The sequence below is a fragment of the Python bivittatus genome, unplaced genomic scaffold (genome assembly GCF_059951505.1).
Source record: "Python bivittatus isolate LINGU-HERP-01145 unplaced genomic scaffold, Pbiv_v1 ctg000700_np1212, whole genome shotgun sequence".
Lineage (NCBI taxonomy): Eukaryota > Metazoa > Chordata > Lepidosauria > Squamata > Pythonidae > Python > Python bivittatus.
This window is the reverse complement of record NW_028277098.1, coordinates 76713139-76730130: the sequence shown is the minus strand read 5'-3', so window position 1 is coordinate 76730130 and position 16992 is coordinate 76713139. Positions and strand designations below refer to the sequence as shown.

The following is a 16992-nucleotide window of genomic DNA, read 5'->3' as shown; positions in this document are numbered from 1 at the left end:
GACTGTTAGTCTTTACACTCAGTGTTACTTCTGGGTTGGGGGTAGCATGCCTTCAACTATTAGTTGCAATGGAGTAACAGAAAGAGAGGAATATGTTTCAACCTGCTGATTGTGAGCACCGCAGAGTGATCAGTTTGGCCACTGCAAGAAACAAAATTTGGACTAAAATTGGTCTTGGTCTAATTGAGCAGGGCTTTTCTTATGTTCTTCCCAAATGCAGTGTTGTACATCTGCTGTCATCCCTAGGTAACATTGCTAAAAATTATGAGTCCAACTGTTTGGAAGACACCAGATTGAGGAAGGTATTTACCAAAGCTACTGTCCACTTTTATGAATGGAGTGAGCATTTGCTTTTGAATTTTCAAATATTTGTACAGATTTTATATCGTTGCTAACCTGTGACCTCATAAAAATTATTGAAGAAAGTTTCTGTGAGGGTAATATATATAAAAGAAGATGGAATATGCTTGTTCCTCTAAATAATCATAGGGATATACATTTGTTCTATTGCTACATCTGTGGAACTAGTTACTAATGACTTTTCGTTTTCACTTTTTTCATAGATACAGTGGATCCACTTTTGTCAAGCCTCACTATCCAGCAGCAGAATCATCCATCTGGATCTGTGGTGCCTCAGCTCCATTCAGTGCAATCAATTCCTCTTAATAGGCAAATAAATCCAGGCAACTTTCAGCAGATGCAACCTCAGCAGCAGATTCAGCCACAGCAACAACTGCATCCACGCCCTCCTCAACAGCACCAACAGCAGCAACAGGGCATTCGACCTTCATTTACAACCCCAGCTCAAGTTCCAGTTCCTCCTGGTTGGAACCAGGTACCTTCTGGAACAGCTCAACTTCCTCCATCCCAAGGAACAATGGGTACATTGACAGTTAACCAGGGTTGGAAAAAGACCCCTTTGCCTGGACAAATGCAGCAGCAAATCCAAACAAGACCCTCATTAGCAACAGTTCAAACACCCTCTCACCCTCCACCCCCATATCCCTTTGGAAGCCAACAAGCTTCTCAAGCACATACAAACTTTTCTCAGATGAGTAACTCTGGCCAATTTACTGCTCCTCAAATGAAGAATCTTCAGGGAGGACCCTCACGGGTTCCTACTCCACTACAACAATCCCACCTATCCAGCAAGTCTCCTGCCTCCTCTCCTTCATCTTTTCAGCAGGGTTCTCCTGCATCTTCCCCAACAGTTAATCAAGCACAGCAGCAGATGGGACCAAGGCCCCCCCAAACTAATACCCTCCCCCAGGGATTTCAACAGTCTGTAAATTCTCCTGGTCGTAACCCTATGGTACAGCAGGGAAATGTACCTTCTAATTTCATGGTGATGCAGCAGCAAAACCAGGGTCCACAGGGTTTGCATCCTGGGCTTGGAGGTAAGTTATCCTGTTTATGGAAAAATGTTTATGTATATTTTCATAGTAAATTGATACGTTGTAACTTCATGTGAATTTACTTTTCTCATAAAGCATTACATTGTAGGATAATAAATGCCAGGAATTTACCTGTGCAAGTTGTATTGTATCTGCACAGCAGGTAGATGATAAGTGAATTTAAAATGATCTTCTCCCCAAAGGGAGATTACATAAATGGGGATTGAGCTGTGAGGATTTTGATCTGGCGCCTAGGGGGAAGGGTACTTTTGTTTTTAACCATGGTTTTCTGGATGATTGTGAGCCGCCTAGAGTCATTATATGAGGTAGGTGGCCATATAAGTCTTGTAAATAAATAAACAAACCCCCAAATCCTGTGCAATGCCCAATTTCCATGCCTTAGCAACTTAAGAGTTGCCATCGCCAGCTGAAAGCAGTTCTGGACATTTTTTTTTCTCAACAAATGTGCATATGTGTTAGAGGAAAAAGAGATAAAAAAGATAAGACATATATCACACTGTATACATACTAGCCAGAAGACATGCCAAAAAAAAAAGGACCAGGACAAAAACAATAAATTAATATTAATTGAATTAATAAGTACTTATTAGAATTAATTTCCTGTAAAATAACCACCCTGTTGTGTAATTAATGAATTTCCCATCTACATATATGCACCCAATTTGTCTCTCATTTACATTTCACCATGGACTTTATATGCATTTTTCTGGAGTCCTTTATTCTTGAAGAGAAAAGAGCATCTGTTTGGTGAATGTAGGTTCTTATTACTGTAAAGGCAATTATTTTGAGAAAAAACTAGTCTTCCTTAACTACTTCTTGATTGATTATGTGCCATCAAGTTACGTCAACTCTAACTGGTCACATAGATTTTCTCCATAACCATCTGTCCCTAACTTGGTTCTGCGGGTCTTCCAATGATGCGCCCATCGTCACTGTAACTGAGTCCATCCACCTTGCTGCTGGTTATCCTCTTCTTCTCTTTCCTTCCACCTTTCCCAGCGTTATAGTCTTCTCAAGAGAGCATAATGTGTCCAGAGAATGATAATTTGAGTCTGGTCATTTGTGTCTTGATTGAGAATTTTGGGTTGATTTGTTCAATGATCCATTATTTGTTTTCTTGGTTCTCCAACACCAAAGTTCAAAAGCATCAATACTCTTTCTATTGTGCTTCTTCAAAGTCCAACTTTTGCTTCCATAGAGTGTCACAGGGAATAACATTTCTGCACTATTCTGATCTTTGTAGACATAGACATGTCATAGCATCCGAATATCTTTTCAAAGGACCTCATGACTGCTTTAACCAGTGCTTGTTTGTGACATATTTCTTGACTGCTTGTTCCTTTACTGTTGATAGTTGATCCTAAAGGGCAGAAGCTATCTACCACTTTAGTATCTTGAATTGCCAGTTCTAAGGCTGGTTGTTGTACCTTTTGTCATTATTGAGTCTTCTTTATATTTAATTGAAGTCCCATTTTTTCACTGTGCTCCTTGACTTTTATTGCTAGAGTTAGCAGATCCTTTTCATTTTCGGCTATCAGAAACGTGTCATCAGCATAGCACAGGTTATTTTTTTTATAATAACTTTATTAAATTTTAAAAACAGAAAGATAAAAACTAATAAGAACTAATAAGAAAAAGAGTAGAAGAAAAGAAAGAATGAAGAGAAAGGAGAACACGTGTAGAAAGAGGAAAAAAAAGAAACAAATACAAAAAAAGAATGACTTCTGACTTCTTTTACAGCAGATAATAACTTACATTAAACTCTTACTCTAGGATTACAATTTAGCATCCATTTTTTCTATAATCTATTAATTTTACTAATCATCAAATCCATATATTGTAATTCCATTTTTTTCTGTTTCCTGCAAAAAGTCCAAAAGGGGCTTCCAATTAGCATTAAAATTAGTCAGATTTTCTCTAATCAAAGCCTTCATTTCACCATCTCGGCTAGCTCCATCAACTTTACCATCCATTCTTCCATTGTAGGTAATATCAAGTCTTTTCACTTTTGAGCATATAAAAGTCTCACTACAGTTATATATAAAAAGAAAGATCCATAAGATTTTTCCACTTGTTTATCCATCAGCCCCAAAAGATATTTCTCTGGTTTCAATTGTATATTAATATTCAAAATCTTCTGAATTAATATATGAATTTGAGTCCAGTTTTTTAGCTTTATTACATGTCCATCAAAGATGATAAAAATCCCCTCTTATTCATATTTCCAACATATATTTGAAGTCCCTTTGTACATTTTTGACAATCTTTCTTGTGACAGATACCATCGATACATCATTTTATAAAAATTCTCTTTAAGATTATAACATAATGTAAATTTTAACCCTTTCATTCACATATTTCCCATTGTTCCATTTGTATATTATATCCAAAATTTTTACCGCATTGTATCATACAATCTTTAACTTGTTCATCCTCCGTTTCAAATCTCAACAAAAGTTTATACATTTTAGCAATAAAATGTTCATCATTAGTACATAACTCAATTTCAAATATAGTTTAATCATGTTCAAAACCATATGCCCTTTATTAACTTTAAATTGTTCTACTGATTGTACATGTGAAAACCATTGGTATATACTGTATATCCTTCTGATATCAAGTCTTCTCTTGATTTTATTTTAAATTCTCCCTGGTAAAAATCTAGGATGTCACCATAAGTTAGCCATTTCCTCTTAGTTACCATTTATCTTCTATAATATGCTTCCTGTGGTAATAGCCATAAAGGTATTTTTGGACACAATCTAGATTTATATCTATTCCAAATTCTCAAAATGGCACATCTAATAAAATGATTTTTGAAATCATTTGAATCATTAAGCTTAACTTTGTCATATCATAAATAGCCGTGCCACCCAAATCTCAAATCGTGCCATTCCAAGTCCAGTAACATTCTGTTTCTCAGCGTCACCCACTCTTTCATCCAGACTAAACAACACACTGCAAAGTACAATTTCAAATCAGGTAAAGCTAAACCACCTCTTTCTTTGACATCTTGCAACACCTTGTATTTAACTTGTGTTTTTTGCCTTGCGAGACAAATTTAGATACATCTTTCTGCCATTGAAATATCTGGGATTGTGATAATGAACATTGTTTCTGTATTTTAATATGTTGAACCCGTTACCTAATTCTTCCTTCAGTACTAAAAGCGATTATTGTTACTTGTTAACTTTTTGCCTAATCCTATATTGTCTTTCATCCTTCTTCCAGATGCCTTTTTATTCTTTTTTCTTTCCTCTCTTAGTACTAGAATATATTGGTCAATGTTAATAAAAATCTTCTAATGAACATTATTTTCTGTCTAGGAATGCCCAAGCGTCTTCCAACTGGCTTTACTACGGGGCAAGCAAATCAAAATTTCATGCAAAGTCAGGTGCCTTCTACAGCATCAGGCACACCTGCAAATGGTGGCACAACTCAATTGCAAGCAAGTCAAAGTGTGCAGCATACAGGTCTGTTGTATTTTTTTGGATTACTTGTTCGTTTTCTAGAGTGTGACAGTTACTATAATAGAGATATAGTTTTGGCTATGATTGTCTGTGACCAACAGCCATTTTTGGTGGTAAACAAAACAAACTTTTATATTAAATAATGTAGAACTGTCAACTTCTGATATGAAGTAAAGGAGATAAATGGAAGAAATTCATCAGTTTCAAAAATTTTTGCATTCCTTTATTTGATCTTACAGATTTCAACAATGAATAGACCTATGAATAGACTTATTAACTGAAGATAGGTATAACAGAGAGCCTATGAGAGACAGGAAAGGAAAAGAACATCCACGTCTCTGTAGTTTGTTTAGAAAACTTGGCAGAGACATTTTAAAACATTTACATTACCCTTAAATAAACTGTTTAGTGTTTGTTTGTTTTTTTTAGTTTTCCCCAGTCAACTGATCTGTTGCATTTTAACTCTGCATGTTTTCATTTTGTGTTATTAGCATGTTAGTAGAAAATAAATATTAGAAATCACTTCTATTTCAACCCTCTCATCATATATTTCAGAACCTGCTATCACAGATAATGTAGTTTTAGCAGTATAATGGATGTTGAATATGTTGAGATATTGTTTATTAAGTTATAAATATTGATATTAATTCAGTTTACAATATGATTTTTAAGGTGGTCAAGGAAATGGTCCTCCCCAGAATCAATTACAAGTTCACCATGGCCCATCAAATATGATGCAGACCAATTTAATGGGACTTCATGGGAATGTAAACAATCAACAGACAAACACCAATGGAGTTCCACAAGTTAATATAAGCAACATGCAGGGACAACCTCCACAAGGACCACAATCTCAGTTAATGGGGATGCACCAACAAATAGTATCCTCTCAAGGACAGATGGTTAACATACAGCCTCAGGGGTCTCTAAATCCTCAAAACCAGATGATACTTTCTAGAGCTCAACTCATGCCACAGGGCCAGATGATGGTAGCTTCCCAAAACCAAAATCTTGGTCCGTCACAGCAAAAGATGACTCCACCCAAACAAATGATTCCCCAGCAAGGCCAACAAATGATGGCTGCGCATAATCAGATTATGGGACCTCAAGGCCAGGTGCTGCTGCAGCAAAATTCAATGATGGAGCAGATAATGACCAATCAAATGCAAGGAAATAAACAGCCCTTCAATGCTCAAAGCCAGTCTAATGTTATGACGGGGCCAGCTCAAATAATGAGAGGACCAACTCCCAATATGCAGGGAAACATGGTGCAGTTCACAGGGCAAATGATGACTCAGCAGGGCCCTGTAAATAGTAATCCTTCTCAGGTAATGGGGATTCAGGGACAGGTTTTGAGACCTACAGGACCTGCCCCTCATATGTCTCAGCAGCTGGGTGACACCACCACTACAACCAACAATGATGTGAACTTGACACAAATGCTACCTGAAGTTTCTATGCAACAAGGAAACATAGTACCTCCCCACTTGCAAGGGATGCAGGGAAACAGCAACACATCAGGAAGCCAATTTGCTGGACATGGGATGCCTTTCAATGCCCCTTTTAGTGGAACCCAAAATGGGAATCAGATTTCCTGTGGACAAAATCCAAGTTTTCCCGTCAACAAAGATGTCACACTAACAAGTCCATTGTTGGTAAACTTGCTACAGAGTGATATATCTGCAGGACATTTTGGTGTGAACAACAAACAGAACAATCAAAATGCTAATAAACCGAAGAAGAAAAAGCCTCCAAGAAAGAAGAAAAATAATCAGCAAGTGGAACAAATTAAGTAGGTTTAACATTTTTGTTTCCTACATAAAAGTTACTTCTCAGTTGAACATAGTCTTCAGTTTGGTAGGCTATTTTAAGCACTTTTTTTCCTAAATTCCAAAGCAATGACAGTTTTGTGATAAACACTTTTATTTAAGGATTGAAGAAATAATTACCAACAATTTATGTGATTATGTTATTGTAGGTTGTTAAACTCAAGAATTTTGCCATAAATGCTGCCTCATTCCAGAGGCAAATTCTTATTTATGAGGCTGATATAAAAGTAATTCAGAAGCAATCACAAAAAGGAATGCTAAGGAGAGTCTTAATCAAGTGAGCACCCACAATTAATATATGTTTGTATTTCAAACATCTTCACTACTTAGGATTTCAGTTCAGTATTTCAAACAATTAAAGAAGATAATTGGACCTAGTAATGGAGATTACTAGACATTTATACCAAAATGCACTAGCAGTATTAGATCACAGCTATCCAGTATTCTCTTTTAATTTTGCCTCTCTTGTACATATATCATCACCTTCATTAAAATATTTAAAAATTAGAGTAGTTGACAAACTAAAATAAATACATAAAACAAAAATTAAAAACAATGCTATACAATTCTACAAACTAGTCAGCAGCAAATGCTTTAAAAATTAATGAAATTAAACAATTTAATTGGCCCAATGAACCATCAAAGTAAGGAAATTTCTTAGCAAGTGTTCTTGGATTGTATTTATTTATTTGCTTGCTTGCTTGTGTTTATGACTTGGGTTTATATGCTGCTCCAGTCCAGAACTTTTAATCATCACCTTAGAATCTAATAAGGCTTAGGTATTACCTATTGGTGGCATCACTAGGAAGTCCAGCTTCAAACATCAACAGCTAAGCTGGTATATGATAATTCCAACACGTGTTCCAAACGAACTCTCTTTCCCCTTGTTGTAAAACAGGAATGTTTTACAACTTTTGCAGGGCTAGAATGGATATTTGCATTGATAAATAATATGTAGTTTTCTTTTTGACTTGAAAAAAAAACTTGTAGGCCAAGTCAAGCTAACTAAAAATGGCACTGTGGCCTTGAGTTGTGCTAACTGCTTGATAATATATGTAGGATTTTTGATGGGACAAGTAACTGTTTCCTTGTTATTGGTGCTTTAGGATTAAGTGATAGAAATATGTAAACATTTTCAGTTATTTTTACATTTTCTGCCTAATTTACATTGAGCAGCGGATTTGTTCTCTCTTGATTAATAAATTATAATGTCCATTTAGGATCTACTACACCAATAACAAAAGCTGTTCCTGCCCACATATATTCACTGTATCCAAAGGGTTGGTTTGGATTCTAGTTGGCCCAGCAATTTTCCTTGTATAGTACAACACAGATTTCCAGCTGTATATGTACAAATGGAATTATGTTTGAGGCAGAATTTACACAAATTGGCTGATTTCTATAAATGTAATTTTCCAAAGAAGTGGGGGAGGTATACATTAGGCAAATCATGCATACATCTATACCTGTTAATAAGTTGGCCACATTTAATTTTCTGTGTGCAGGTTTGGAAAGGCCGTTCTGCAGACTCTGTCACACCATTATCTATATGAAATTGCTGGGCCTACTCATTGACTTCCTTCAAAATAATTGCTCTATTCTTTCTGAAGACTTAGCATTTTATATTATAATGATTCACTTCAAAGGTTTCTGCATCCAAAGAAGTGATTACTATTATTGATTTAATCAAAATTAAACTTGCAGAAAATTTTGGATAAAATGTTTGTTAAAACTAGATAGAAAATATATTACTCAATAAAAGTTGAAAAGATAATTAGAAAAAAAACTAGATTGCTAAATGTAATAGAAGATTTATTTATTTTTTTTACAGAATGATTGGAAAAAATTGATTATGTTATTTTGATACGAAAGAAGAGCTATTACATCTTTTTACATGTAGTTTGATAGTTGATTTTTTTTTTTAATGGGCAGAACTGTAAAAAGCATCCTTAAAGGCAGGGGTTCTTAACCTTTTTGTGCCATGGATGCCTTTGAGAGTTTGGTGAAATCTACAGGCCCCTTCTCAGAAAAATGTTTAAATGCATAAAAGAAAATACATAGATATAGATTGTATTAGAAAAGAAACCAGCTATGCTCCAATACAAACTTTTTGTTGTTGTTGTTCCCCTAAACTTCCAGAACCAATTTATGCTATATGGAGATAGGTTAGGAAAAATCCATTCTACTAGTGGAAAAGCACCATTAGATACAATCCTATGTCTGCATGAGCTAATTAAACACTCTGAGGTACTGATAATGGTAAGATTGAAAAAAAAACAGTTTAAGGCACAGTCCTATATATATTTACTTAGAAGTGCCATTAAATTCAGTTGGTTTACTGCATAGAATTGTAGTTTTTAATCTCATGCAATACACACAGAGGGAACAAATGTCTATTTAAAGTGGTATCATTGTAAAGTACTTCAGATTCCTCTGTAAAATATCTTTACACTTATCAGTTTGTGATGTTCAAAGTGGCATTTTAAAATAATAGTTGTAGTGACCAGATACTAATATGATTCCAGCCATGATTTAGCCAGTCACAGTTGTTAACTTGACAATTTTATTTTGGAGTAATTTAAGTTTTAGAATATGCTACATAGATAGCCCCACATATAATGCATTACAGTGATCCATCCAAGAATTTACAAAATATGAATAAGGTTAAATTATCTCTGTTCAGAAAAAGTCACAGTATATCAAGTTTCCTATTTACTGGCATCTCTTGTGTCTCCAGAAATACTAATGAAAGCAAGAGCATATCCAGCCTCCATACCTGACCTTTTAAGGGAAATTTAACCCTCTTCAGAATAGTCTAAACGCTATTTTCCAGGGCATTCATCAACAATAGCTTCATCTTAACTGATTTCCTAGTAGCCTGCTAAGAAAGAAAGAAAAAAAATCAATACAATGGAAAGATCTGATTTTTTAAAATCAATCCATTTATTCAGCTGCATGGAATACTAGCTGCTTACAGCTACCAGGTGAATTAATACATGTGAGCTGTATTACCGTTATACTACTGCTGTGGGACTATTAATTAGAAAATAACATTGTGACTTAAGATCTATCTCAGTTATAGAACTTCAACATAAATTGACATATAGAGTATGGATCAGTTATTCTATTTTGTTGGAATCAAGAAAGCAAATAAACAGAAATGCATGCGTGAGAGAACTAAGTTTGGTATGCAAGTAGCTAGAAGGAATGAATGGGCTTATTATCCTGAAGTTTTAAAGAAAAAGCTTCAAGAAATGAAGAAGTGTTAATGGTTCCTATTGTATAGCATAGATATAACCACTAGAACTTTCTAGCATTATGGTTATCTCAGCAATGGGAGGATTACTGCCATTTTGCCATTACAAAATGCTGGATAACAAGGCAGCTGGAAGCAGCCACCCTGCTGAAGCTAAGATGAACTAGGTCTCACAAGTGCCTGGGCAGAAGAGCAGCTGGGATCCCCAAGTATGCCACCTTGTGTTTCGTGATAGAAAAAAAAGACAGGATCCAAATGCACCAAAACAAATAAATAACAGTTCTTACATCATTTATCATTCTGCTGAGCAATAGAGTACCAGGAGACAAGTGTGTGCATCACCCATGTATTTGCTCAGTAAATACTCCTAACAGTAAAAAGAGATAATTTCCTGACACAAAAATTAATACTTTTATTTAAAAAGCAAAAGATAACAAAAGAAAAATGCAAGCATCACATTTGATACTTTTCAAATGTTACCAAACAATATTGGTTAACAAAAATAATAAAAGCATTGTGTGTAATGTGTATTTTAAAAAAGAAATAAAAGGAGAATTTGCCTAAAATATATATGCATACACAGAACATCTTGAAGAAATTAGACCAGATTGTTCAAACACTCTCTTCTTTGCTCCTCTGTTGAAAAAGACCTAGTTTAACCATTGCTACAGATCGACTATAGATACTTATTTTTCCAAAGTGATAATTATTCCTACTTCCAAAGTTATTTTATAATAATTAGTTTGATTATTCTTCTTCCCACATTTTTTTACATCAGCGTAGAAAGAAACCAAAATCTTCATACGTATCATACTGCAGATTTTTATTTAAATAGATTGTTTCCACTGAAGAAAATGATCTCTGTAACAGAGCCAGGGAAGAGGCAATCTCCTAGCTATGCATTCTGCACCCACTGTCATACTAGCATCTGCCTAGGACAGTTCTACCTCTGTTTTTCTTCTCTCTTCCAGAGATAGTGGCTCTCCAAAGGGCCATGATTGGAAATCAAGGGTCTAAGAATAAGCAACACGTTCAGAGATTTTTTTTGAAAGTCAAAAAAAAAGGAAGAGCAGTTGGATAAATGTTATTCAAAAGCTCAGGTTAACTTAGCCTTCTATTTTATGGTGTAAAATAAAATAATGGGTAAAAAACGTATTGCCTCACATAGGCAGAAGACCATTTATTAATTTAACATATGCAGTAGTTGGTTTTTAGCAGTAAATGCTACAAGAATAGCCCATGCAACTCGCATTTAATTTTCTGTTTTAAGAGTACTCCATCACAAAAGTTAATGCATCCATAAAACTAACTACAATAGTTACCTGATCCTTTGAGTAACATTTATATATAACAACTAGGGCTGGCCCTAAGTATCAAAGTATAGCTATAAGGCAGCCTTTTTCAACCTTTTTACCCTGGAGGAACCCTTGAAATAATTTTCAGTTCTCAGAGAACTCCTGCATAAAAATGGCAAAAACACAAAAACTTTATAGTACCATTCACTTCTAAACTATGCAATCCATGTTTTACAACATTTAAAACAACAGCAAAATGGCAGGCCAGCAGCTGAGTTGTGGCATGTAAAAATTCCCACCGTTGCAACTGCTAGCATTGATGCAGCGCTGGAAGTTCAAAAAAGAATGTTTATTTTTTTTTCAGTCATGAACTCTTACCGAACCCCTAGTAGTCTCTTGTGGAACTCCAGCTGAGAAGGGCAGTTATACGGTATAGCAATAAAACAAACACCTCAAAAATATCTGTCAGAAAATATCGTCCTTACCCACTCAGAAGAAAGGATGACAATGTCCTGCCTATTGCCTTAGCCACCAAGAAACAAAAAAGCATGAACCGTGCATAAAAAGATTGTCTACCCTGATATATATAGGGTGGGTTTTGCTTTGCTTTTTGTTTTTTTGGTGCCTTTAAGTCAGTGTTGACTCCTGGTAACTGTTTGAACTAGTCCCTACAGTTTTCTTGGCAACGTTCTTTGGAAGTGGTTTGCCCTTGCCTCCTTCCCAGAGCTGAGAGAGAGGGACTGGCCCAAGGTCACCCAGCTGGCTTTGTGCCTGAGGCGGGACTAGAACTCATGGGCTCCTGCTTTGTAGCCTGGTGCCTTAAACCACTACACCAAACTGTCTCTCTTTACATCATAAACAGATATAATTCTATATTGATGAAATGTATTATTCATAAAGTTAAAATAAAAGTACGCTTGCATTAGTCATGCATGTTTCTGCCCTTAGTGCTTCAGAATCACGCCCAGCTGGCCTTGAAGAAGCAGAGCAGCCACCATTGCCAGGAGAGCAAGGTATAAATTTGGATAACAGTGGACATAAGATTTCGGACTTCGCAAACAGGCCAGCAGGTGATAAATATATTTTTATGACAAATATATTTGGTATATACAATCATATTATTTGCAGTGTTTCAAAGATGTTAGCTATTAACACTGATCCTAAACATTATCTTCCTGCTATTTGCAGCCCCTGTAGGGACTGCATCATATGCCATACTTTATTAGGGGCACAGCAAATGGTCCATAAACCAGTAGAAAATAAAAGTTTTCTTCCAGCATTGTGCTCCCCACTCATAAACAACTGATAATTCAAAAAGATATTGCCTGGAGTTAGATAATACTATTTGAAAAATCAGTTCTCCTACTGTATATTTCGCTGTTACGATCAACAATCATGATAATCCTTAGGCTACCTCTTTCTGAGAATTTATCTGATTCCCTTTTGGTCAATGGCTATTCACATTTCCTATAGCAACATATTCTGTAAGTTAGATATACCTCAAATACAGAAATACTTTCTCCTAACTTTTCTGATTTGGGTGCTAATTAACTTAATTAGCTAACTTCATATTTCAATACTAATAGCATGAGAGGAAGAGAGAAAAATAGTTTCTTAATATTATGCATGTTTTTATAAACTTTTATTATTTTTCTTCTGACATCCTTTAGCAGTCTCTTCTAAACAGCACCACAAGCTTTCAAAAAATGTTCCAACTGCTTTATTATCTTAGTTACTTTTTCTTAATCTTTTTCAGATCATAATACAAAGTTCAGCCTTAGTTGCATTCCTAATGTTGCTGCATTAGAATCTATGTATGGTTTTGATAGTAATTACTGTTTCATTAAACGTTTGCCGGTTTCATTTCTGACATGTACTAACTAGATGTATTTCATTGAGCTATCTGGGGTGACCTTTAGATCTTTCCTGGCTAGTCACCAGTAATTTGGACCTTATTGGTCAGTATATGTAAAAAAAAGTTGTAAGATGGGAGATTGCCTTTATTTGCATTTCTTTACATTGAGCCTTATTTATCTTCCTGTTGACTAGTTCATATGGACAGAAGTCTGATAGTCTTTTAGAGGTCTTTGCATTCTTAGATTTTTTTCATCCTAAATAATTGACAGGTTTGGTGATCTTAGGGAGTCTTCCCTCAGTTCAGATAATTTAAATAGCATCAGTCCAGAGACACTGGGGGAGGAAGAAGGATCGTAGCTTCTTTCTGTCTACTCTTCATTTAAACCTAGTGTTCTGCTTCCTATAGTTTTTATTTATATTTTCCACCAGTTTGAATGCAAGAGATTGTAACTTCTTGCCTTCCTGCCTAACACATGATTACTGTTTAAAAAATGTTGCTATGTGCTGCAGCAAAGAGGCTGATTGTCATAGTAATTTGTATATTTTGATAAGTGATTGCTTTTTTATTTACAGGCTACCCATCTCAGCCAATTGAACAAAGATCACTTCAGCAAATACCTCCTCAGCTTTTGCAACATGGGCAGCAGCAGCAGCAACAGCAACAACAGCCACCACCCACATCTCAACAGACACAGTCTCAGCAGCAGCAGCAACAGATGATGATGATGCTCATGATGCAGCAAGACCCTAAATCAGTCAGGCTTCCTGTTTCCCAAAGTGTCCATCAACCTAGGGGCTCTCTGAATGTAGATACACAAAGAATGGCAATGCAGCAAGGGGGCAACATGCCAGTTATGGTTAGTCTGCAAGGTCCTGGCATAGTGCCTCCATCTCCTGATAAGCAAAGAATCCCAATGTCAAACAATCCAACTCTAGTGAACAGTACCCGAAAGATGGTTTATACAGATAATACACAGAATCCTACCAGCTCTCCACTGGGAGATGTTTCATCAGTTTCCTCTGTTTCTGAAGGAAATGGGCCTGAAGCCCCATCAGCTTCAGGACCTCATAATGCTATAGCATCCCATTTAATAGTTTCACAGAACCAGCTAATGATGGCAGGGCCAAAGCCTGGACCTTCACAGATGTCAACTCCCCAAGGAACAAGTCCTCAACAGCAGTCTAATTCTCTTCCAGGCTCACATCCACATCATTTTCAAAACATTGCTACCACACCACAAACATCAAGACCTAAAACACCAAACAGGGCAAGCCCAAGACCATACTATCCTCAGACTCCCAATAATCGTCCACCAAGTACAGAACCATCAGAAATAAGTTTATCTCCAGAGAGGCTGAATGCTTCTATTGCTGGTCTCTTTCCTCCTCAGATCAATATTCCTTTGCCTCCTAGACCTAATCTTAATAGAGGGTTTGATCAACAGGGTCTTAATCCAACCACTTTGAAGGCCATTGGCCAAGCACCTTCAAATCTCACAATGAACAGCCAATCCAGTTTTGTTTCCCCGCAGACGCACAAGTTGGATCCAATGGCTATCAATCCAGGAAAACAAACCAATGTAGGTGGGGCAAAGCGAGCCAGTCCAAGTAATAGTAGAAGGTCTAGTCCTGGATCCAGCAGGAAAACCACACCAAGTCCTGGAAGGCAAAACTCAAAAGCAGCTAAATTAGCTTTGACTTCTCAGCAGAATCCCACACTTATGCAGAACATGGACTTGCAGAGAAATATGATGGTTGGTCCACCTTCCTTGCAAACAACTATGACTGGAAGTTTTCAAAATAATGGTATGTTAACTGCTCAGAACCCTGCAATTCCCATATCTGTTATGGCTGGTATTTCAGAAGATAACAAAGAAAGCTTCAGTGTCCCTCAAGACAGTGTATGCCAAAATATGCAGGTTGTCCCAGTGAGCAAAGATCAGCACAACATTGAACTGAAAGGAGTTCCCAGTCAAGAAATCAAAATTTTGGTACGTGAAGAGCAACAAAAAAGAGAGGTGGCTCTCACAGAATCTTCTAAGCTTCCCAGTCTAGAAGAAAATAACACTATTATATCTCCAGCTATGCGTGAAGCGCCAACATCCTTAAGTCAACTTCTTGACAATTCTGGAGCCCCTAATGTTACTATCAAGCCTTCTGGACACCCTGGCCTTGAGGTGCCGCCAACAGTAACTTGTGCAGATGAATTTAAAAAGGTTTCTGGCATTCCCCCTCCCCCACAAGATTCCTCTTCTAATAAAGACCCTGTTTGTTCCCTGAATTTACCTGCAAATACAGAAGCTTGTTCAACCCAAGTACAACAAGAGCTGGGAGACATAAATTCAAGTGTTTCTCAAAATATGTCTCCAGTGATACAGAGACCTATTAGTTCTACTTCTCTCTCTACATCACTCCCACCCAATCAGATAACAGTATTTGTAACTTCCAATCCCATTACATCATCATCTAACACTTCAGCATCATTACCCTCTCATATGCAGCCCACATTAATGCCTACTGTTGTCACCATGCCTAGTGTTGGTAATAAAGTTCTGACTTCTGAAGAACAGACAGCAGTTCAATCTAATGCTCGACCTCAGTTCATTACTCCAGTTTTTATAAATTCATCCTCAATAATTCAGGTTATGAAAGGATCTCAAACAAGCACTATTCCTACAACCCCAATGACTTCTAATTCTAGTTTAATATCACAGCCTGTTGCAGTTGTTGGTCCTTTACATTTATCCCAGAATATAAAGTTTTCATCAGGGCCTTCTCCACCTAGCTCTTCAACTAATACTCCCGTCTCAAGTATGTCAGCAAACCGACCATTGGTTATTAATTCACTAACAACCCCTATTCAGCTCCCTTCTCCTTCATCAACTACTCCTTCAAGCACTTCTTCACATCCTTCCGGTCACTTAAATAAAGATTTTAGCTTAGAGGAGATTAATTCTCCAACTTGTGCCTCTATTGACCCATGCACAGAAACAGCCTCACAGTCCGGTGCTGCAGTTTCTCCATCTCGTGCGCATAGCCCTGGGTCTTCCATCAACAGGCGAAGTCCAGTTTCAAATGCTAAGGGAAAAGGCAAGGTGGACAGAATTGGTCAGTTTTTGCTGACAAAAGCATGCAAGAAAGTCACAGATGTTTTTGATAATGGGGAAGAGCAATATGCTGTGGAGGGAGAAATGGAATGCCAGGAACAGGATGTTTCAATTCCTAACAGCATGGAGGTAGAGCAGTCTGTAGAAATAGAAGACAATATTGTAGCACCTCCAGCCTCCACTCTTTTGAAACAGAGCACTTGTGGAACTAGTAATTCAAATGTTAGTAATACTGCTACTGTTCCTGCATCTGTATCACTAAGCTTACCAGGTGGCACTCCTTCCTCTACTGTACTCTCAGTAGTAACCACTCCAGTGATGTCTGAAATCATATCTTCAATTCAAAGTACTAATGGTAACCCTGGTAGTGTATCAGATGAGCAGGTTGGAATTGCTTCCGAAGATGAGAAAGTGGAAGCCCACCATGAATTACCACATAATATGGGTATGTATCCAAGGTACTTGTTCAGTCTTCCTTGCCAAAAAAATAAATAAAATGCATTTATTTGATATTCTTCATATAGGAGTTTCAACTAGATACATTTGTGAGCGAATACTGTGTTTGCATATGTTTGAGACCTGAAACTTTGGGGAAATTGGCAGGAGAGGATATTTTATGAAAAACTTACAGTTCAGCTGAAATGTAACAATATTGTCTAAAACTCTGGCTTAAAAAACTTCATGCATACTACTGCTCCAAGTTTCAAAGCTTGTAGTATTAATGCTAGCACTGCAATGATATTTATCTGTATTATTAAACAAG

The 16992-nt window shown here is 36.7% G+C and overlaps 1 protein-coding gene across 3 annotated transcripts in view; it reads left to right on the top strand.

The window, feature by feature from the left end:
* NCOA6 (nuclear receptor coactivator 6) overlaps positions 1–16992 on the top strand; it is a 68689-nt gene that overhangs the window by 31270 nt on the left and 20427 nt on the right. For all 3 annotated transcript variants that reach the window (XM_088154233.1, XM_088154231.1, XM_088154232.1), the window contains 5 exons: positions 564–1397; positions 4742–4888; positions 5558–6677; positions 12214–12335; positions 13696–16674. In XM_088154233.1, coding sequence (XP_088010359.1) covers positions 564–1397; positions 4742–4888; positions 5558–6677; positions 12214–12335; positions 13696–16674 — 5202 coding nt within the window. The remainder of the gene's footprint in view (positions 1–563; positions 1398–4741; positions 4889–5557; positions 6678–12213; positions 12336–13695; positions 16675–16992) is intronic.